We start from the raw sequence: 22,915 nt of genomic DNA on the forward strand, positions 1-22,915 counted from the left end.
ATTCTCCCAAACATTTAAAGGGGAGTTAATACCTATTCTTCTCAAACTCTTCCAAAAACAGAAGAAGGAAAGGTTCCAAATCCATCCAGGAGAAAAGCATTACCAAAATACCAAAAACCAGATATACACTACAAAGAAGAGAACTAGAAGTCACTATGTCTGATGAATACAGATGCAAAAATCCTCAACAAAATATTAGCAAATCAAATCCAACAATACATTTAAAAAAATATTCACCATGATCAGTGAAAATTATTCCTGCTATGCAAGGGTAGTTCAATATTCACAAATCAATGAACATGATACAACACATCAACAAAAGAAAAGATCAAGACCATATGAACATTTCAAAAGATGTAGAAAAAGCATTTGACAAGGTACAATATCCATTCAGACTAAAAACCCTCAACAAGTAGGTTTAGGGCAAACATACCTCAACATAATAAAGGCCACACATGAAAATTCACAGCTAACATCATACTCAGTAGTAAAAAACCAAGACCTTTTCCTTTAAGATCAGGAACAAAATAAGGATTTCTGCTCTCGCCACATTTATTCAACATAGTACTGTAAGTCCTACCCACAGTAATTAGACAACAAAAATAAAAGGAATCCATCTTGGTAAGAAAAACGTAAGACTTTCACTATTTGCAGATGACATGATACTACATACAGAAAATCTAAAAGACTCAACACACACAAAAAAGAAAAGAAAAGAAAAAAGAAACTATAATAATGGATAAATGAATTCAGTAAGGTTGCAAGATACAAAATCAATATACAGAAATACACTGCATTTCTACACACTTATAATGAAGAAGCAGGAAGAGAAATTAAGAAAACAATCCCATTTATAATTGCACAAAATAAATAAATAAATAAATAAATAAGATACCAAGGAATAAACTTAACCAGAAAAGTAAAAGATTCATACTCTGAAAACTATAAAACACTGATGAAAGACAACACAAAGGAATGGAAAGACATTCCATGCTCATGGATTAGAAGAACACTTACAGTTAAAATGTCTATACTATCCAAAATAATCTACACATTTAATGCAATCCTTATCAAAATACCAACAGTGTGTTTTTGTTGTTTTTTTTTCACCGAACTAGAAACACAATCCTAAAATTTGTATGGAACTGCAAAAGACCTTGAAGAGCCACACCAACCCTGAAAAAGAAAGACAAAACTGGAGGTATCACAATTCCAGACTTCAAATTACATTAAAAAGCTTTAATAATCAAAACAGTAATGTACTGACCCAAAAATAAACACACACATCACAGAAACATAAAAAAAAGCCCAGAAAAAATCCCATAATTATGTGGTTAGTTAATCTTTGATAAAGGCGACAAATATACAATGAGAAAAAGTCTTCTCTTCAACAAATGGGTGTTGGGTAAACTGGCCAGCTACATGCAAAAGAATGAAATTGAACCACTTTCTTATATTATTCAACAATATTCACAAGAATCTGTTATATGCCAAGCAATACAGAAATATTGGACATCAGGGATACAAATGTGAATGGGTACATGAGGTTCCCCATCCTCTTACAATCTGTAATATCATGTAGGAGAATATGATTACTTGTACCTTACTTTTATCCCCATCCTACTCATGCAAAGGGATTTAAAAATCATTAAAGGCAAAAATTGTAACTCTAAATTTTCCACAGTACCATCATTAGGGTGCCAAAAAACAAATAATTTCTCTTGAGAAAATTTAGTATTTTATCCATGAGCTAAGTGGTTCTGCTTTAAAAAGGTAACTAACTAAATAATATCTACCTAAGGAAGAGGAAGTAGAAAAAGAATTTAGTAAAAAAAAAAAGGGCAAATGTATTGTCATTTTTAAAAGTCAATATTTTAGGGGCACCTGGGTGGCTCACTCCTTAAGTGTCTGCCTTCAGCTCAGGTCATGATCCCAGGGTCCTGGGATCCACCCCTGGATCAGGCTCTCTGGTTGCAGAGAGCCTGCTTCTCCCACTCCCATTCCCCCTGCTTGTGTTCCCTTTCTCGTAGCGTCTAAATAAATAAATAAATAAATACAATCTTTAAAAACAAAAGAAAGAAAGAAAGTGTCAACATTAAAAAAAAATGGTATGCTATACCTAGCTATCTAGATCTGGTAACCTGAGCATTCCCTAAAACCAAAGAGTGCAAAATCCATTCTCTTCTATACAATAGAGTTATAACTGAAGACAGGTTCTCATCCTGGATTTACATTTTCCCAAACCTCCGGAAGCCTGGGGTAGCCAATATGGTTAGTTTTTCTCAGTGAAGTATAAGTACAAATGGCATTTGCCACTTTTAAGTCATAAGGCTGTATCAGGTAGCTTAGCCTAGTTTAATTAATATAGTAAGCACACAACAGTATTTATCCATCTTGGGATTCATTTTGCTCCTTTTTGATATTCAGGTAGCAAATACAACTTTTTTTTTCCCCCAGAGCAAACTGACTAAAATGTCATTGCTAAAATCTTATCATTATAGTATCAATTATGATATTTCCTGTAAGGAAAACACATTAGAGAACATTAAAATTTTAAATTTATATGTCATATAAGAGTCTATATTCCATTTTAGAAAGTCATTATATAGATGTAGAGAGCATAAAAAAAAAAGAATCTTTTCTAAGTTAACTTTCACCTTAAGTTCTTTAATAAAAAAACCTTTAACAGTAACCAAACTTAGACCAAAATTCTCCTAAAACTTTAACTGACTAGGAAGGAAAATAGAGTCAAAAGTCAAAGAGCAACATCTCCTAAAACAGGATCTACTGGGGGTGCCTGGGTTAAAGCCTCTGCCTTTGGCTCAGGTCATGACCCCAGGATCCAGGGATTGAGTCACACATCGGGCTCTCTGCTTAGCAGGGAGCCTGCTTCCTCCTCTCTCGTTCTCTCTTTCTCTCTTTGCCTGCCTTTCTGCCTACTTGTGATCTCTGTCTGTCAAATAAATAATAAAATCTTAAAAAAAAAAAAAAAAAGAGGATCTATTTACCCAGGAAAAACTAACAGGCAATTCAGCATATAATGAACAGCTGGGTACAAAATAAATTTAAATATTTTATCACAATATAGGTCATTATTAAAATAAGTTTCTTTCTCCTTCATTTTTGAGATATTTATACTTTGAAAATAGCTCTGGGAAGCACTGATCACATGGATTTTTGCAGTGATAAAATACTAATTATATAATTACATATAATCTTATTATATACGTAATTGAATAATTTACTGATTGTATGTAAAATGGATTGTATGAATCAAAAGTACAAGTTTTCAAGAGATCAAATAGAATCATCTCAATTATTTGTTAATCTTTTTTATAAATTAAACCATCTGAAAATTCATAAGTTTCAATGATACTGCTAGTAATAAAACGGTAACTGCTAATAAAAGGTAAAGTTTAATAAGACAATAATTGCTAGATTCTACGATAAAACCCTAACACTATCTTAAGAGTTTTAAAGTATAAATGGCATAGTCTATTAATTAAAAAACCAACAGGCTATAAACAAAGTACAAGAGTAAAGAATAATCTTTAAAAATTTTTAAGATTTTATTTATTTATTTGACAGACAGAGATCACAAGTAGGCAGAGAGGCAGGCAGAGAGAGAGGAGGAAGCAGGCTCCCTGCTGAGCAGAGAGCCGGATGCAGGACCCTGGGATCATGACCTGAGCCGAAGGCAGAAGCTTTAACCCACTGAGCCACCCAGGCGCCCCAGTGAAGAATAATCTTATATATATACTAGTTTCTTATACAGTAATATAAGTACTATATAAGATTAGCAATAATCTTATATAGTAGTGTCAAAATGGTAATGATTTGATATAATGACCCTAATATTCTTAATGAACATTATTGCAAAAAACCCTAAAAATAATTGTAAAGATCTACTAACTAAAATAAAAATTAATTTTTAGTATTTTCTGGCACAACACCAACCTGTTCCAATTCTTGTATTTTAGCATCCTTGACTTGCAGAATTTCTAAAATTTTTCTGTCTTTAGCTTCAGATTTCTGTTTTTCTCTAGAAAGAAAAATACAGAGTTTATTCGACAAAATTGGTAGCTAATCCTCTAAATTTTCACATCCTGAAAATGAGTACCACTTTATAAAATATAGAAAATTAAATTATCTGGGGTTGACAGTCCTTTCAGAATTAATCAGAAACCATATGGCAAGTGACAACAACTTACAAACTACTGACAACTAAGACAACTTCATACCAAAACAACAATTTAGTTTCCAGATTTAGATGCGTGATTAAAAAAAATACTTAAAACGTGTTTAATGATTGCAATAACCACTATATCATCAATTTAAAATAATAAGACAATATGTTCTTAACATAAATACTTTAAACCCATAATTAATAATAAAATATCATATTTCTACTACTTATTTCTATTTATTTACTTCTATTTAAAGTAAAAGACTCAAAAGAGAGCTAGAGATTTCATAACAAATTTTTTAAAAGGGGATAGAAATTTATTGGGCATTTATTTATATTTTTTAAAAAGTTTAAAAATAGGTAAACAGTCTACAGCCATACCACCCTGAACATGCCCAATTTCATCTAAAAATAGGTAAAGAGAAACCTATACCGAAATCACTAATGAATCCAAAGTAGACAAGTAAGGAAGAAGAAAAGAACCCTCAATTGTGAAACAGTGAAATGAACCAAAGGGCCTTAGAAGGCACAAAAGAATTATCAGAATGAAGAGACACCAATCAGAAAAGTCCATCATGGGTTTTAAGAGATAAATTCAGATGGTGTACTATTATATTTTAAAAACGTAAATTAGACTTTTCCAATAAGTTAGCACAGTAAGTTTACATTTTGCGGCTCTTCCAAGTTCTCTCAATTTATAATATTAATAGATAAACATAATAGAAAAAGATTAAGGAGACAGTCCAATCTCTAAGGATCACAAACTAAACAGAAATACAATGCTATAAACAAGAAGGAAGCTGTTGTATACTGTCCAGATCTCAATGCAGGCAGGCTAAGGTGAAAAAGAGCTTGGTGCCTGGGGACTAATGGGAAAAAGTATACTGCTCAATATGTAGAAGGATAGTTATACTCATTGTTAGAAACCGGACACTAGAGTAGAACTCCCAGCTCCTGAAAGGAGTCTGGAAAAAAATTCCTCCCCACCCTCACCTGGAACTAGGATTACATGAAAGTTTAGAAAGGCAGAAGTTTATAGACAGCATCCCAATCAGGCACTGAGACAAAACACTCCACAGCTCAGGCACTAAATATAACAAATCCTCTGTGTCACTGTTGGCTAAAAGCCCCAAGCTACCAATATAAAACCTAGTTCAGGATGGGGTGAGTGTGACTATTCAGTGGTAAGCACAAAATTTCTAGAGAAAAAGAAAAAGCATTAGACAAAGAAGGGTGGTGGAGAAAGGAGAAAGAGAACAGTAACAGCCATCCTCTTACTCAAGATTTGACCACAGATAAAACAAATCCAAAACACAAGAAGAAAACAGATACTTTACACTCACATAACACATACACATACTAAGTCAATAATTCAAAGAAGCAATCACTCTAGACAAAAAAAAAAAATAACAGAACACACTGAAGAAGACTTTAAAATAAGTAAGGATTTTAATGACCTAAGAAGAATGACTTAAATTAAAAACAAAAACAATAAAAACAATTCAATGGGCATACCTCAAAACTAGATGTAAGAAGAGAATGAGGCAAAGGGATGATAACAATGAGATATTCATCCAGAACACTATATAGAGAAATGAGATTAAAAATATGAAAAGACAGTTAAGACATGTAGGTTTCACTTGAAACTCCCAACATATGCCTAAAGAGTTCCAGAAGTAGATTATAATGGGATGAATGATAAAGCAGTATTTGTATTTATTTATTTTTAAAGATTTTATTTATTATTTATTTGACAGAGAGAGAGAGATCACAAGTAGGCAGAGAGGCAGGCAGAGAGAGAGAGGGAAGCAGGCTCCCTGCCAAGCAGAGAGCCCAATGCAGGGCTCTATCCCAGGACCCTGAGACCATAACCTGAGCCGAAGGCAGAGGCTTAACCCACTGAGCCACCCAGGCACCCCGATAAAGCAGTATTTTTAGAAAAGAACTGCTGAGAATATTTTAGAATTAAATAGAATCCTCAGATTGAAACAAGATCTACCAGAACAAATTCCTGAACATACACACACACACACACACACACACACACACACACACACACATATTAATCCATCATTCACTCAACAAGCATTTGTATGACAGGCATCATCCTAGGGACTAGGGAACTGTAGCAAACAAAATAAACCAAGTGCTTCCTTGATGGAATTAATGTTCTAGCTTATAGAATCTGAAAATAAATGATATTAAGTAAATACATAATATGTCAACTGACTAGAAGTATAAGAAAAATAAACGAGTGTAATGCAGAAAGGAATGTCTCATCTTGGAGAACTGGGAAGCAAAAGGAAGGTTGCTGCTATTTTATATAGGATAATGTAAAAATGTTAAAAAAATAATAAAAAATAAAATAAAATTTAAAAATTTAAAATAAAAAAAAGGATAATGTAAAAATGATTGCCCTTAAAGATGATAGGTAAGCAGAAACCTGAAGGAAGGAAGGAAGAGTCATAGAGATTTCAGGGAAGAGTTTTCCAGGCCTTGGGACCAGAAGCAAGTGCAAAGACACTAAGGCCAACAGCACAATCGATGTATCTAAAGAACAGTAAAATAATAATGTTTATACAAAGGAAGAATGGTGGCTGAGGACATAATGGTCACTGGAAATAAAGTAATATATGGCCTCTTAAGCTATATATTGGATTTGACTCTCAGTAAAATGGGAGGACAGAGGATAGTTTTAAATATAGTTGTAACATGAATTAATATTTCATGATTAATAATATTAATTAATTAATTAATTAATATTGTGGGCTGAGGTCAGACTCTAGAAATCAAAAGTGGAAGCAGAGACAACAGGAGTCAACTAAAATACCTCGGGTGAGAACTAAAGATGAACTGGACAAGATAGGTAATGGTGATGGTAATTGAGAAAGTGATAAAATCCTTGATAATTTGTAGGTAGAGTTAACGGGATTTCTTGAAGCAGTAGATAAGAGATATAAATGAAAGAGAGAAGTCAAGAATGTTTCCAATATGTGTCTGAATAACTGGAAGAATGGAGTAGACATTATCTGAGATCTAGATGAAGAGAGAGAGGGAATTAGACTTGGGGATTTGGACATGTTAAATTTGAGATGTCTAATCAACATCCAAGATGTGGTTGACCCAAGTCTGGAATCAGTCAAGTAGTGAAGGCTGAAGATAAAACTTTAGGCATCATCCAAATATGTTTAAGACTAAAGGGTAGGTGGGTGCCTGGGTGGCTCAGTGGGTTAAGCCGCTGCCTTTGGCTCAGGTCATGATCTCAGGGTCCTGGGATGGAGTCCCGCATCGGGCTCTCTGCTCAGCAAGGAGCCTGCTTCCTCCTCCTCTCTCTCTCTGCCTGCCTCTCTGCCTACTTCTGATCTCGCTCTGTCAAATAAATAAATAAAATCTTAAAAAAAAAAAAAAGACTAAAGGGTAGGTGAGATCACCTAAGGAGTGATTTTGGATTGAAAAATCTGAGGAATTGGTCCTGGAGTACTCCATATTTATAAGTTAGTAAGATGAGGGAAAAACAACCAATAATACTACGAAGGGTAAACAGTCATGCAAAAGCAGAATCAAGACAGAAAACTAATTGAACAAGTATTCCTAGAAGAAAGGAATCATCTTTGGCCAATGCTGCAAACACACTAAAGAAAATAAAACTGAAAATTAACTACTGGGATTTAGCAGTATTGGAAGTCACTGGTGATTTTGACAAGAGCTGTTTTAGGAGAATGGTGGATATACAAGCCTAATTGGAGTGAGATCAAGAGAGAAAGAAAAAAATATGGAGATAGTAAAGACTACTTTTCAGAGGAATTTTGCTATAAAAAGGAGCAGAGAAATGGAACAGTACTTCAAGGGAAATGTGAGATCAAAAGAGATTTATCTCAAAAGATTGAAGATAAAACTGCATGTGAGTATGTTGACAGGAATGATCCAGGACAGTGAGTGATACTGAGGATGTTAGAGAGAGAAAGGAGAACTGCAGAGTGACAACCTTGGGTCCTTGAGTCTTTAGTGTATACAGTTTGGGCTTAGATGACAGCATAAACAGTTCTTCCAAAGAAATAAAAAGAGAAAATATGGATACAGATTCAGATATTTTGGCAGACATGGTTATGGGAAGACATGAAAGCTCTCTTCTAAAAGCTTCTATTTACTCAGTGGTGTAGGAAGCAAGGGGATTGTCAAGAGTTTAGCTAAAGCTACTCCATGATTGCTGCCTTGGCATCCCCTTGGGTTTGGCCAAGCAGCCTGAAGTGACTTTAAATGAAGCTAGCCCATGCAAGTGCCCCAGATAGCAGCCTGCAGAGTCACAAGTAAGTTCTTGATAGGAGGGGGCGCCTGGGTGGCTAGTGGGTTAAAGCCTCTGCTTTCAGCTCGGGTCATGATCCCAGGGTCCTGGGATCGAGCTCCGCAACGGGCTCTCTGCTCAGCAGGGAGCCTGCTTCCTCCTCTCTCTGCCTCTCTGCCTACTTGTGATCTCTGTCTGTCAAGTAAATAAATAAAAATCTTAAAAAAAAAAAATTTCTTGATAGGACTTCCCCAACAACCCTTGTGATCAATAGTGTCCCCTACCTCCCAAAACCCTTTTATGTCCCTTATAAAAGATCCATCTGCCATAGAGCTGATTAAAACCTCGCTCTTTTGGTTTGACCAATCCACCTTAGCCTGGAAAACCGAGAGCACTCCACCAGCGAAACCTCAGAAAAGCATGTACCCCGAGCCTATCTTTCCCCATACTGTGCCTTGACTTCCCATGTGGCCCCTTGAGGTATGCTGGGTACTTTCTCCCAGATCTGTGAATAATAAACCTCTATTTTAATTTCTCTTGTGGTCTGCTGTTGAACCATGGCTCACCATCCAGCACCCTGTGCATGACTTAACATGAATTTAACAAATTCATAACAACTATCCATCACCTGAAAGTGAGAAGGGGAAATGAAGTGTTAGAAGCTGACAAGAGAATAAACATCAAATAGCCTTCTGGGATACTGGGATGGTAGGCGAGTCTGGAATAAATAAATAAATAAATAAATAAATATAGGATATCACCTAACCAGTGCTAGAGACCACAAAGGTTAGTGGTCATAAATTCACATATGACCAGACATCGTGGTTCAGATTTTTTCTCTAGCCATGTTCAGCCCTCTGGATATAGGTACACAATACAAACATGATATTTTACAACTACTGTTTTTACTGTCTGTGCTTTATCATGCTTTATTATTTTATTTTCTATTAACCAACTCTTGATAGCACATCTGATGCATAATCACAGTCCATTCTCTTCAACTAGGCTCTCTTTATATTTGTGGTTCTTTTATTAATAGTGAAATTAAGCATTCTTTCATCAATTGAAATGCTTTTTTCCTTATTTTTCCTAAGTTTCCAGTGCCAGTGAATGTGTCTGCCATTTTGTATTTTTTGATGTATAAAACTATTTTTGTATATTAAAAATATATGCCCTTTATCACTATATTGTACACCTGCAACTAACATATATGTGTTAACTATCCTGGAAATAAAATTAAAGATAAAAAATATATATACCCTTGGCTTTCATTTGTCACAAAATTAAAATAAAAAATTAAAAGAGAAAAGAAAAAAATATATATACCCTTAGGCTCTCACTTGTCACTACATTGTATACCTGCAACTAATATAACACTATATGCTAACTAACCTGGAATTAAAGTAAAAAACTTAATTAAAAAAATATAGATATATATAAACATATATATATCTTTTGACTTTCATTTGTCACATATACTCTCAAATTATCACTTGAACTTTTAATTTGATATTATAAAACCATGAGTATTACAAAAGAGTACTACATCAATCCAAAGTATATGCATCTGGGGGAAAACGGCTTCAAATCTCAAAGGGAAGGGCATGATTGGGTTTACCCAACATGTAACAGGATGTAACAGTCAAGACATTAATTATAGTCAGAAACTGTCCCTGTAAGTTGCTTTCTGGATATGCTATGAGCCTAACTTTAAATTCCCAGGAATTAGTTTAATTTATAGGGATCAACTTTTTCTAATCCACTCTTTTATAATAAACTTAAAATCCCCACCAGTGTCAAAATACATTCTCGTGGTCCTTTTAAATGAGATAGGATAAAACTAGACTACATGCCACAAAACTCAAACAAAAGCGTTACTACAGCTTCCAAATGAACTCAGTACCAGGGTAGTTATTTCCTATGACACAATTATGTAGATAAATCAGTCACAGTCTAACCCAGCGGTTCCTATACTATAGGTCATCAGAGAAGTACAATTAGCATCACCTAGGAACTTGCTAGAAATGCACTATCTTCCACCCTCTCTAAGGGCAGAGAGTCTAGAGTAGGGCCCAGCAATTCTGTGTTTAACCATAACAAGGTGCTATGGACTGAATGTTTCATATTCATATGTTGAAGCCCTAATCCCCAGTGTGCTTGTTTTTGCAGGTGGGGCCTTTGGGAATTCATGAGGGAGAGCCTTCATGGAAAGGATTAGGCAATCTACAAAGAGGCAGAAGATCATCCCCCTCTCTATATGTAAAATTACAGCAAGAAGGCAGCTGTCTGCAACAGAGCTCTCACAAGGAATGGAATCAACAGCCACCTTGATATTGGACTTCCTAACCCTCAGAAAAGTGACAAATAAATGGTTGGCTTTTTAACCGCCTAATCTATGGTGTTTGGTTATTACAGCCTGAACTAAGACACAAAGCCTCAAGTGATGCTGACATACACTAAGTCTGAGTCACCGAAATCAAAATAACTGATAAAGCTGAGTAAAAAAATGTAGGTCATAAATGAAATATAAACTTCCAGTCAAATATAAACTTCAAAAATATACTTCAGTGACGTATTTTAAACAAACAAACAAAAAAAACCTCCAAAGTTAATGATTATATTATAGTTTTGAAATTGAAAAAAAAAAATCCCAATTCAAAATCTATATAGAGATTTGTCCAGCAGCTCCTCCTGGTGGTACATGATATGTAATATTTTCATAACAGGAAAATGCTCCCAAGAGAAAACAGCGCTACAATATGAATACATTTTTACTTAAGATTATACAATTTAAAAAGTTGTTTCAAGTTGAAAACCTCACCAACCTATTTGGTCAATTCAGTTAATATATATTCTATGTATTTATAAGATGTAATGAAAGGTTCCTAAAAAAAAAAAAAAGACAGTGTCAAGAAGTTGATGATGATCAATGACTGAGACAAACTCCTGTTTAGCTAATTAGAACCACTGATGTGCAATAATGATGTGAGCTAAGAATATTTGCAGACTTCTTTAGGATGAAAAATGAAGTGAAGAGACGCTGTCAAATGTGTACAAGTTTAAAGCTCCAATCACTTTTCCCAAGAGTACTACGCATTTAAACATTTAACATTTCTGTACTTAGTCACATGAATTACCATGTTAACTTTTTGCCATTTTTCTAAACTCAAAAATCTGAGAAATTATTCTAAATCATTAAGAAGCAAAATTTTACTGTGTTATAGACCATGCCATATATTATACAATATGACAGGATCATATTTTCTGGGTTTGAGCCCATTTTTAATGAGATGTCAAAAATGAAATATTAGAGTCTAAAAAGAAACATTTAACTATAAATGAGGCAATGATATCAGTCTGATTTAGAAAACAAAGAAAATAAGCAAAACTTACTGACATTGATTATTCTTAATTAACAGATAACAATAATGCACAAAATAAACCTAGTTGGACTTCGTTTTCTTTCATTTGAGCACAGAATCTATTAAAATGTAGATTTTCTTATTAATGACTTTCCATTTAAATGCTTTCTCAATTTCTGGTTAACATTAAGATTCTAAAACAGTAAGACTGATAAAAATGGAAGTTTAGGGAAATGAAAATTATACCATTATCAAATTATCTATCCTTTTATTCATAAACTGTTTAATAACTTTTTCTATTTTGAATATACATAATAAATTGCTAGGATATTATCTATGAATAATACAGTAAGAAAGCTTGAAAAAAAGGAAAACTTAAAAACCTAACACAAATATTTTTCAAATATGTTTACTCCAGAGTAAAAACAACTATTGAAAAAACTCTAATACTCTTAATAAAAATACATTATTAAATCAATAGATCATAAGACCTTTAGTAGAAAATATTTTAAAGGTCCAAGTATATTTAAAATACCTATTTTGTTTTAAAATCAAAGCTTAATTTTTACACATAATCCAGAATTTCGACATATATTTTATACTTCGATATAAAAAATATATTTAAACTATATATGAAAGGCAAAACTTGTGCAGAAGACTCAGCCTGACAGGTAAAAACGGACAGATTATTTTTTTTCTTGTTTAACCAAGTAGTTCCAAACCAGAATAAAGAATGGAATTAGGGTATAGCAACTTCAACTGAATTTGTAAATTATGGTGTACGGATGAACTCCATAAACAAAAAAGCAATAATTTACTAGAATGTCACCACTTAGATTTAATACAGTGCTGAATAAAATACTTTTGTTTTAGATACACACTCAACATCACTCCCAAATGTATAAAGCTGAAACTCCACACATTTTCGGTTTTATAGTTAGAAACTAAATGACTTTATCTGCTTCCTGATTTTCCTGTTTCTTCTACCTACATGTCCAGATACTTCTGCATATACTCAACACTCATTATCTAAAACATCCAGAAAAGAGCTGGAAAAGATTGTGTATTATATGTCTTTAATAACTGTGCAAATATTTTTCACTCAGAATCTAGAAGTCTTTCACAGTGTTCAAAAATATCAGCACTTCACAACAGACTGTTTTAACATCTGCACATCACCAGGGCTGCCCCCAAGGATTTTTAAATGATGCCTGCCTGTGCTGAATAAAGTGCTAACTTGCACCTTGCATTTCAAACTGTGTCCTGAGCAGCCATCCAGTTGGTACAACACCAGCTGAATTCCCACAGGCCACTGTTCACTCAGGCTTGACTGCAATTATCATGTCAATATTTTGTGCTCCGATATGCAGATCTGCACACATGCAAGCTGCATAATACTTTCTTCTCCATGGAATGTTGACTATGTTCAATGTTTTGGGAATTTTTAACAAAACTAGAAATAAACTTACATCAAATAAAGATAATCATAATTATTTTGCCCTAAAAATTATATTCATGTTACCTTCTGCCATCCATAGGAAGGCTAAATTTTTAAAGTAATTATGCTTCTGTACAAGTTCACAATTCTTTAATTTAAAGATCTTCATAAAATTTAAAAGACTATTTGTCAAGCTTCTTGCAAAACTAAGAGTTCAAATGTGTTTTTCCACTTTTCATTATTCATATTTTCCCCTTAAACAGTAGAGTGGTTCCAATTAGACACCTTTGTATTAGTTCCTTTCACTATCTTCCTCTCCATCCCTATCCCTGCCTAGGCATTCATGGCTGTTGCACCAGGAAAAGTCTTCAGCAAAATATATTTATGCCCTGTGTGGAGCTGCCTAGCAGCACTGCTGCCAGATGGAGGAATTCTGGCAGCCACACTTCTGGGGTCTCCAACCAGCCATGCTACTTCCATGCTCCAAAATGCAACCCTTTTGCAGGCTCTGTTTGCTTAATACACATGGGACAGTGTACAACCATATAGCAGCTGTGCAACCCATGTGTTTAAGAGTGGAATGGAACAGGAGGGAGGTTTCTTCAGTGGTGAGAGTATGTAATATAACCTTATAACAACAGCCTGCTTATTAAGCATCTAAACTTTAACTATAAACATAAATATGACATAATCTCTCATCCGTTATGAGGTTAAATCTTTAAGCACAAGTATTTCAAGAATATATCCTAAATACACATGCAAAAAATACTAAAAATCATTTGCGTTTTTAATTCCTTTTTATGGTTCCCATTTTCCAGGACTGAATTTTCATTTATAGATCAGAGAGAGAGAGAGAGAATACTAGAAATGGGAGAGTGAGTAAAAGAAGTATTGAAGAGCCCATCACATAGTAAAAATAAATGTTATAAAGAAAGCAAAACATATCTCTAAGACTGAAAAAAAGATTAATTGCCTAGAAGTAAAAAACAAATAGGAAAATAAAGCAATTTCTGCAGAGCCTTCATCTGAAAATATTACATATGAAAAAGTAAAAAAATTAACATTAGTAAACCCTGCTCACCTTCAATTTGAAACTTAGATATATTTCTGAATTTGAGTATTCAAGCACAAACACATTATTTTAAGGATCAACAGATGGCAAATAGGCTTTAAAATTAAGGAACAGTAACATCAAAAAGGGTACAAGTTTTCTTGGAAGCCTATTTAGAAAATATTAACTGACTTCACTCAAGACTATAAAAACAAACTGAAAAGGAATGTAAACTATAACATGAGATGGTGATGATGACACACAGTGTGCTAGGCATTATTATAACTACCACATATGCATTAACTCACAACAACTCTATTCTTATTTTCATCTCATAAAAGAGAAAACTAAGGCATGTGAGTGAATATTTTGCCTCAAGTCACACAATAAGACACGTGGTAGAGCCAAGATTCTATACCATGTAGCCCTATCTCCACTGTCATGTTCTTATCCATAAAGTAACTTCTTTATAGACATTACAGTTCAGTAGTAAGCAAGTTCCAATGAGAGATGAACAAATTTTTCCCTAACATCATTCAAAATGTTCAATTTTGGATCTCAGATTTTTCCATCCATAAAGATCTAACAATATTCACCTTTCTAGTTTAGATTCTCTTCTAGAATGTCAGAATTGCCCATAAAGCTGTTTCAAAATTCAGATACCTCAATCTTATCCTAAATCTTGACCAATAACAATCTCATAGAGTTCATGCGTGATTGATAGCTCACAAATCTCTAAATAAATGAATCCACAACTCAGTGAAGAAAATATTCATATAATTAAATCTTTGCTATATAATTCCTCAATGATGAAAATTAAATATGACATCCCCCACAGGTCCCCTGATCAAAATTTTGACTATCTGAGAGAACTGTTTAAGGATCAGTGCGACTTTTGAGTACCTATTACTGGACAAGCTTTTACTTAAATGCTTCTCTAATTCAACAAACTCTTTCTAAAATCCTCTTAACAGATGTGTTATCTGAGACCTAGAGAGTTTCAATAAGGAAGATACAGAAATATTTGTGATTTAAACTCTGGTCTATGTGCCTTCTAAGTCTGTGTTCCTGTTATGGACTGGATGTTTATATCCCCTGCCCCAAATTCATATGTTGAAATCTAATCCTCAGTGTGATGGTATTTGGTGGTAGGGAATTTGGAGGAACTGGGAAATAGAGACTTGCTGCCCATATATATATATAAATAGAGACTTGCTGCCTATATATATATATATATATATATATATATATATATATATGCAAGGAAGACTCTAGGAAGCTCTCTTTCCCCCATGCGAGGATATAAGTTGGTGGCTCTCACTAGAACCTGACCATGCACCCTGATCTCATGCTTCTTGCCTCCAGAACTGAGAGAAGTAAATGTGTGATGTATAACCAACTCAGTTTATGGTATTTTGTTGCAGCAGCCTGAGCTAAGAGCCTATCTTTACATATTGTCAGGTTTTTTTTAAATTATTTTTTAAAGATTTTATTTATTTATTTGACAGAAAGAGAGAGATCACAAGTAGGCAGAGAGGCAGACAGAGAGAGAATGGGAAGCAGGCTCCCTGCTTAGCAGATAAACTGATGTGGGGCTCAATCCCAGGAACCTGAGATCATGACCTGAGCCAAAGGCAGATGCTTAACCCACTGGGCCACCCAGGAGCCTCCATATATTGTCAGTTTTAAAATTCCTAATTTTAAAATTTAACCTTAAATACATCTCCAGAAGTTCTGATTTTATGTAACTTTGAAAGAGATTCTCATAAGTAAGAAAAAACACTTTAATCATGGAAAATGGAATCTTTTAATTTAACAAATACTATACACAAAACAAACAATAAGTTCAGATAGAATAAATGCAGGGAAGAGAGCTTGTTTATTCAATGAAGGGGGATCAAGGAAGACATCTCTCAGTTAATGATTACAATTTTTACCACAACCACTTTCAGGAGAAGCATTACGTATTTTCCTTCCCCTCACCCTCTCTCTTCTCATAATAGAAGTAGAATCTTAAACACATATTAGGCATTTAAAAAATAATTCTGAATTAAAAGTATTTATTTAGTACCATCAGGTATGCAAAGTACACACCACAATCTTATAAAAACCTAGAACTTAAAAACTCAAAAAAAATATATAGAATTTTCAAGAAGATTGAAGATGATAAAAACATATCTAATAACTGGCACTTTTTTGCAAGGATGGGAATGTATCAAAAAAGGAAGAAACAATAGTATTCATTAAGAAGTATTATGGACAGGACACCTGGGTGGCTCAGTCGTTGAGTGTCTGCCTTCGGCTCAGGTCATGATCCCAGGGTCCTGGGTTTGAGCCCCACGTTGGGCTCTGCGCTCAGCGGGGAATCCAAGATTCTCTCCCTCAGTGTGCCTGTTTGCCTGGGTGGCTCCATCATAGCATCTGCCTTCCGCTCAGGTCATGATCCCAGGGTCCTGGGATCAAGCCCCATATGGGGCTTTCCTGCTCCACAGGGAGTCTGCTTCTCTCTCTCCCACTACCCCTGCTTGTGTTCCCTCTCTTGCTGTGTCTCTCTCCATCAAATAAATAAATAAAATCTTTAAAAAGAAAATTAGCTCCCTCTGCCCCTCTCCCCACCCATGCATGTGCACATGCTCTCTTTCTCTCACACACAAATAAATAAATACATCTTTTAAAAAAGGGGGGGGGAACCTCTGGAAAGATACATACTGCCACACCTTAGTTCTATGAGTTTGGGCAAATTATTTAACCTCTCTGTAGTTCATTTCCTTCATCTGTATAATAAGACTAATAATAAGGCCCATCTCATAGGCCTATTGTAAGAATTCAGTCAATACATGGAAAGTACTAAGAACCATGTAAACACTTGACAGATGTAAGCTATTATCATCATGATTGTTTTATGATGTATTACACTAAATACACATGGAATTGCCAATATATCCTTATAATATTACACAAAAATGTCCACATAGTTCAGAATATACTTCCTTACAAAATACATCATTTTTAAACATTTATTTATTTAAGTAATCACGAGACTGAATGTGGACCTTGAACCCATGACCCTGAGATCAAAAGCATCTCGCTCTTCCAACTGAGCCACCCAGGGACCCCTCAAAGTACATGATTTTAAAAAATCATTTTGAGTCATAGTACAGTTTAGAACTGTAGGCAGATTCCTAAAGGATCAATCAGGAATATCCTACGTCCATTACAAGAACTGATATCATGAAGAACAATAACAGCCCAGATAGTTTTGGTTATTTTCAGTTTCAATTCTTTTCCCTACTATATTCCCGTAATAAAATTCATATTCTTTTGTTTACTCAATACACCTTATACAGTAATGATATATAGTACATTTTTATCCTATTTAAAATCATGTTTTAATATCTTATTCATTATTTTTCTGTTACAGATTATAAACAAAGTCATAAAACCAATTTATTCAATAATCTTTCTATGAAGTCCTGCTGTAAACATTTTTCTATCAAGAAAATGTCAAATATATTATTCCTTTATTTTAGTATTACAAAATCAGTTTCTTAAGAAACCTTGCTAGTCAAAAATGATCAAAAAGGATTCTCTATCTTGACATTAAAAAAAAATTAGGACACTAATCATGCCAGAACTCCATATGAAACAGTAATGAACATTAAAAGAGAACAAGTTAATTCTATTACCCAGAATGTGTACCAGGGCTCCCAGGGGTGCTGTAACAAACAGACAGGGGCATTGTGGGGTATTTTAAATGTCTGAGGGAAAAACAGAAATACTTAACATCTGTTGGACACTGCACAGAATACTAGCTAGAAGTTCACGGTTTCAACATTAGATTGTACTACATTTCTTTCATGACATCATATCTTTATGAAGTTTAATTTTTGACCACTTCATAAAGTTGAGTTTTGAAGAGCAAAAAGCAATGTGAAATAAGGTAGCAGTGCCCAATCTGATTACAAGGTTGGAGAAATTACCCAGTACCCAACAGTCTCATATCCTATAGCAAATAATTATGGTTATTAAAAAATACCCATAATTAATAATTATGGTTTATAAACATATATTAGTAATTAATATGATTATTAAACAAAAAATTTAAACATAACCACTTCCTTTTAATTTGTATATTTTAATTACATATTATAATACATTACATGTTACAATAATACATTAATATTACATAATATAATACCCATTACAATATAATATTATAATATAATATAATATAATGTGTATAATACCCATTTCTCTTTAAGTGCCATGAAATATTACTGATACACTAAGGTACTATGAACTGAGAACAATGGCAAACCTATGAATTAATATTTTAAAAAAACAGAAAAAAAAATAGAAAACATCCATTATTTAAATGACCAAAGGTTATAATGTATGGAAAACTATTAATTACATCACTTAAAATAACCGATCTTTAATAAAAAGTCTCACAACTCCCCGCTAATAGTCCTAATTGCTATAATTACAGTTCTATTCAGTCTCACTTAACGTTAATCTCAGTTCATCCTATACCATGCTCTGTATTTCAGCAGGCTCGTACATTTCTCTTCAAGTCTTAAACCAAAGGAGTATAAGAATATAACAACTCAGCTAATAACAAATAAGTTATATACTCTCAAGGGTAAATACTGGTATTTTGGTAAAAAAAAAATTCTTTTTAAGATTTTATTTTTTGACAGAGAGAGAGAGGCAGTGAAAGAAGGAACACAAGCAGGGGAAGACGGAGAGGAAGAAGCAGACTTCCTGCCAAGCAGAGAGCCTGATGTAGGCCTTGATCCCAGGACCCTGGCACCATAACGAGCCGAAGGCAGACACTTAATGACTGAGCCACCTAGGTGCCCCTGTTTTGGCAAAATTTCTAACCACTACGAATTTTCAGGTACAAACATCATGACATTTATCAGTCAAACAACTTCATTATGAGAGGTCTATTGGAAACAAAATTTGTTTAATTTTTTAATACCCAGTGTTTTTGTGAAAATTTTAATATGCCATGTGAATAAAATTAAACTCACCAGACAAAAAATTCCTTTGTTGGCATAATCTTGATTTAATATTAAGTTACTATATGTTCATACTGACTTATATATTTTAAATTGTCTGGGGGAGGAGTCAAGATGGCGGAGAAGTAGCAAGCTGAGACTGCTTCAGCTAGCCGGAGATCAGCTAGATAGCTTATCTAAAGATTGCAAACACCTGAAAATCCATCGGCAGATCGAAGAGAAGAAGAACAGCAATTCTGGAAACAGAAAAACAACCACTTTCTGAAAGGTAGGACCGGCGGAGAAGTGAATCCAAAGCGACGGGAAGATAGACCCCGGGGGGAGGGGCCGGCTCCCGGCAAGTGGCGGAGCAACGGCGCACAAAATCAGGACTTTTAAAAGTCTGCTCCGCTGAGGGACATCGCTCCAGAGGCTAAACCGGGGCGAAACCCACGCGGGGTCAGCGTGGCCTCAGGTCCCGCAGGGTCACAGAAGGATCGGGGGTGTCTGAGTGTCGCAGAGCTTGCGGGTATAGGAACGGGAAAGCCGGCTACAGAGACAGAGCCGACAGTAAGCTCGCAGCTCGGTGTTACCTTGAACCGGTCGCAGGCTCGGTGAGCTCGGAGCGCGGCCGGAGGTCAGGCAGACGGGAGTAACTGGGCGCTGTTCTCTGAGGGCGCACTGAGGAGTGGGGCCCTGGGCTCTCGGCTCCTCCGGGCCGGAGACCAGGAGGCCGCCATTTGTATTCCCGTCCTCTGGAACTCTACGGAAAGCGCTCAGGGAACAAAAGCTCCTGAAAGCAAACCCGAGCGGATTACTCACCCCGGCCCCGGGTAAGGGCGGTGTAATTCCGCCTGGGGCAAAGACACTTGAGAATCACTACACCAGGCCCCTCCCCCAGAAGATCAACAAGAAATCCAGCCGAGACCAAGTTCACCTACCAAGGAGTGCGGTTTCAATACCAAGGAGAGCAGCAGAATTCCAGAGGAGGAGAAAGCCAAACACGGAACTCATGGCTTTTTTCCTGGGATTTTTTTTAGTCTTGCAGTTAATTTGATTTTTTCTTTTTCATTTTTTTTTTTTTTTCTCGCCTTCGGGTAAAATTTTTTTTTTTTTTAACTGTTACCTTTTTCTTTTTTAACGATTTTTTACTAGTTTATCTAATATATATATTTTTTCTTTTTTACATTTTTCTTAGGTGTTTTCTTTTTTTAAAAATTCTTTTCTTTTCTTTTCTTTTTTTTTTTCTTTTCTTTTTGTTTTTTTTTCTTTCTTCCTTTTTGAACCTCTTTTTATCCCCTTTCTCCCCACTCACGATTTTGGATCTCTTCTAATTTGGTTAAAGCATATTTTCCTGGGGTTGTTGCCACCCTTTTAGTATTTTACTTGCCCCTTCATTTACTCTTATCTGGACAAAATGACAAGACATAAAAATTCAACACAAAAAAAAGAACAAGAGGCAGTACCGAAGGCTAGGGACCTAATCAATACAGACATTGGTAATATGTCAGATCTAGAGTTCAGAATGACAATTCTCAAGGTTCTAGCCGGGCTCGAAAAAGGCATGGAAGATATTAGAGAAACCCTCTCGAGAGATATAAAAGCCCTTTCTGGAGAAATAAAAGAACTAAAATCTAACCAAGGTGAAATCAAAAAAGCTATTAATGAGGTGCAATCAAAAATGGAGGCTCTCACTGCTAGGATAAATGAGGCAGAAGAAAGAATTAGTGATATAGAAGACCAAATGACAGAGAATAAAGAAGCTGAGCAAAAGAGGGACAAACAGCTACTGGACCACGAGGGGAGAATTCGAGAGATAAGTGACACCATAAGACGAAACAACATTAGAATAATTGGGATTCCAGAAGAAGAAGAAAGTGAGAGGGGAGCAGAAGGTATACTGGAGAGAATTATTGGGGAGAATTTCCCCAATATGGCAAAGGGAACGAGCATCAAAATTCAGGAGGTTCAGAGAACGCCCCTCAAAATCAATAAGAATAGGCCCACACCCCGTCACCTAATAGTAAAATTTACAAGTCTCAATGACAAAGAGAAAATCCTAAAAGCAGCCTGGGAAAAGAAGTCTGTAACATACAATGGTAAAAATATTAGATTGGCAGCTGACTTATCCACAGAGACCTGGCAGGCCAGAAAGAGCTGGCATGATATTTTCAGAGCACTAAACGAGAAAAACATGCAGCCAAGAATACTATATCCAGCTAGGCTATCATTGAAAATAGAAGGAGAGATTAAAAGCTTCCAGGACAAACAACAACTGAAAGAATTTGCAAATACCAAACCAGCTCTACAGGAAATATTGAAAGGGGTCCTCTAAGCAAAGAGAGAGCCTACAAGTGGTAGATCAGAAAGGAACAGAGACCATATACAGTAACAGTCACCTTACAGGCAATACAATGGCACTAAATTCATATCTCTCAATAGTTACCCTGAATGTTAATGGGCTAAATGCCCCTGTCAAAAGACACAGGGTATCAGAATGGATAAAAAAACAAAGCCCATCTATATGTTGCCTCCAAGAAACACATTTTAAGCTCGAAGACACCTCCAGATTTAAAGTGAGGGGGTGGAAAAGAATTTACCATGCTAATGGACATCAGAAGAAAGCAGGAGTGGCAATCCTTATATCAGATCAATTAGATTTTAAGCCAAAGACTATAATAAGAGATGAGGAAGGACACTATATCATACTCAAAGGGTCTGTCCAACAAGAAGATTTAACAATTTTAAATATCTATGCCCCCAATGTGGGAGCAGCCAACTATATAAACCAATTAATAACAAAATCAAAGAAACACATCAACAATAATACAATAATAGTAGGGGACTTTAACACTCCCCTCACTGAAATGGCCAGGTCATCCAAGCAAAAGATCAGCAAGGAAATAAAGGCCTTAAACGACACACTGGACCAGATGGACATCACAGATATATTCAGAACATTTCATCCCAAAGCAACAGAATACACATTCTTCTCTAGTGCACATGGAACATTCTCCAGAATAGATCACATCCTCGGTCCTAAATCAGGACTCAACCGGTATCAAAAGATTGGGATCATTCCCTGCATATTTTCAGACCACAATGCTCTAAAGCTAGAACTCAACCACAAAAGGAAGTTTGGAAAGAACCCAAATACATGGAGACTAAACAGTATCCTTCTAAAGAATGAATGGGTCAACCGGGAAATTAAAGAAGAATTGAAAAAAATCATGGAAACAAATGATAATGAAAATACAACGGTTCAAAATCTGTGGGACACAACAAAGGCAGTCCTGAGAGGAAAATATATAGCAGTACAAGCCTTTCTCAAGAAACAAGAAAGGTCTCAGGTACACAACCTAACCCTACACCTAAAGGAGCTGGAGAAAGAACAAGAAAGAAACCCTAAGCCCAGCAGGAGAAGAGAAATCATAAAGATCAGAGCAGAAATCAATGAAATAGAAACCAAAAAAACAATAGAACAAATCAACGAAACTAGGAGCTGGTTCTTTGAAAGAATTAATAAAATTGATAAACCCCTGGCCCGACTTATCAAAAAGAAAAGAGAAAGGACCCAAATAAATAAAATCATG

At 35.1% G+C, this 22,915-nt stretch overlaps 1 protein-coding gene across 8 annotated transcripts in view; it reads right to left on the reverse strand.

Moving 5' to 3' along the window:
- CNTLN (centlein) overlaps nucleotides 1-22,915 on the reverse strand; it is a 309,757-nt gene that overhangs the window by 234,120 nt on the left and 52,722 nt on the right. For 7 of the 8 annotated variants that reach the window (XR_009346344.1, XM_059141990.1, XM_059141988.1 and 4 more), the window contains exon 3: nucleotides 3,958-4,042. The exons of the other annotated variant lie outside the window; for it this stretch is intronic. Coding sequence is in view for 6 of the 7 variants with exons in the window: in XM_059141990.1 (XP_058997973.1) it covers nucleotides 3,958-4,042 (85 nt within the window). In the remaining variant the exon portion in view is untranslated. The remainder of the gene's footprint in view (nucleotides 1-3,957; nucleotides 4,043-22,915) is intronic. 8 annotated transcript variants of the gene reach the window in all.

Source organism: Mustela lutreola, chromosome 12, assembly GCF_030435805.1.
Source record: "Mustela lutreola isolate mMusLut2 chromosome 12, mMusLut2.pri, whole genome shotgun sequence".
In the NCBI taxonomy this organism is placed as follows: domain Eukaryota; kingdom Metazoa; phylum Chordata; class Mammalia; order Carnivora; family Mustelidae; genus Mustela; species Mustela lutreola.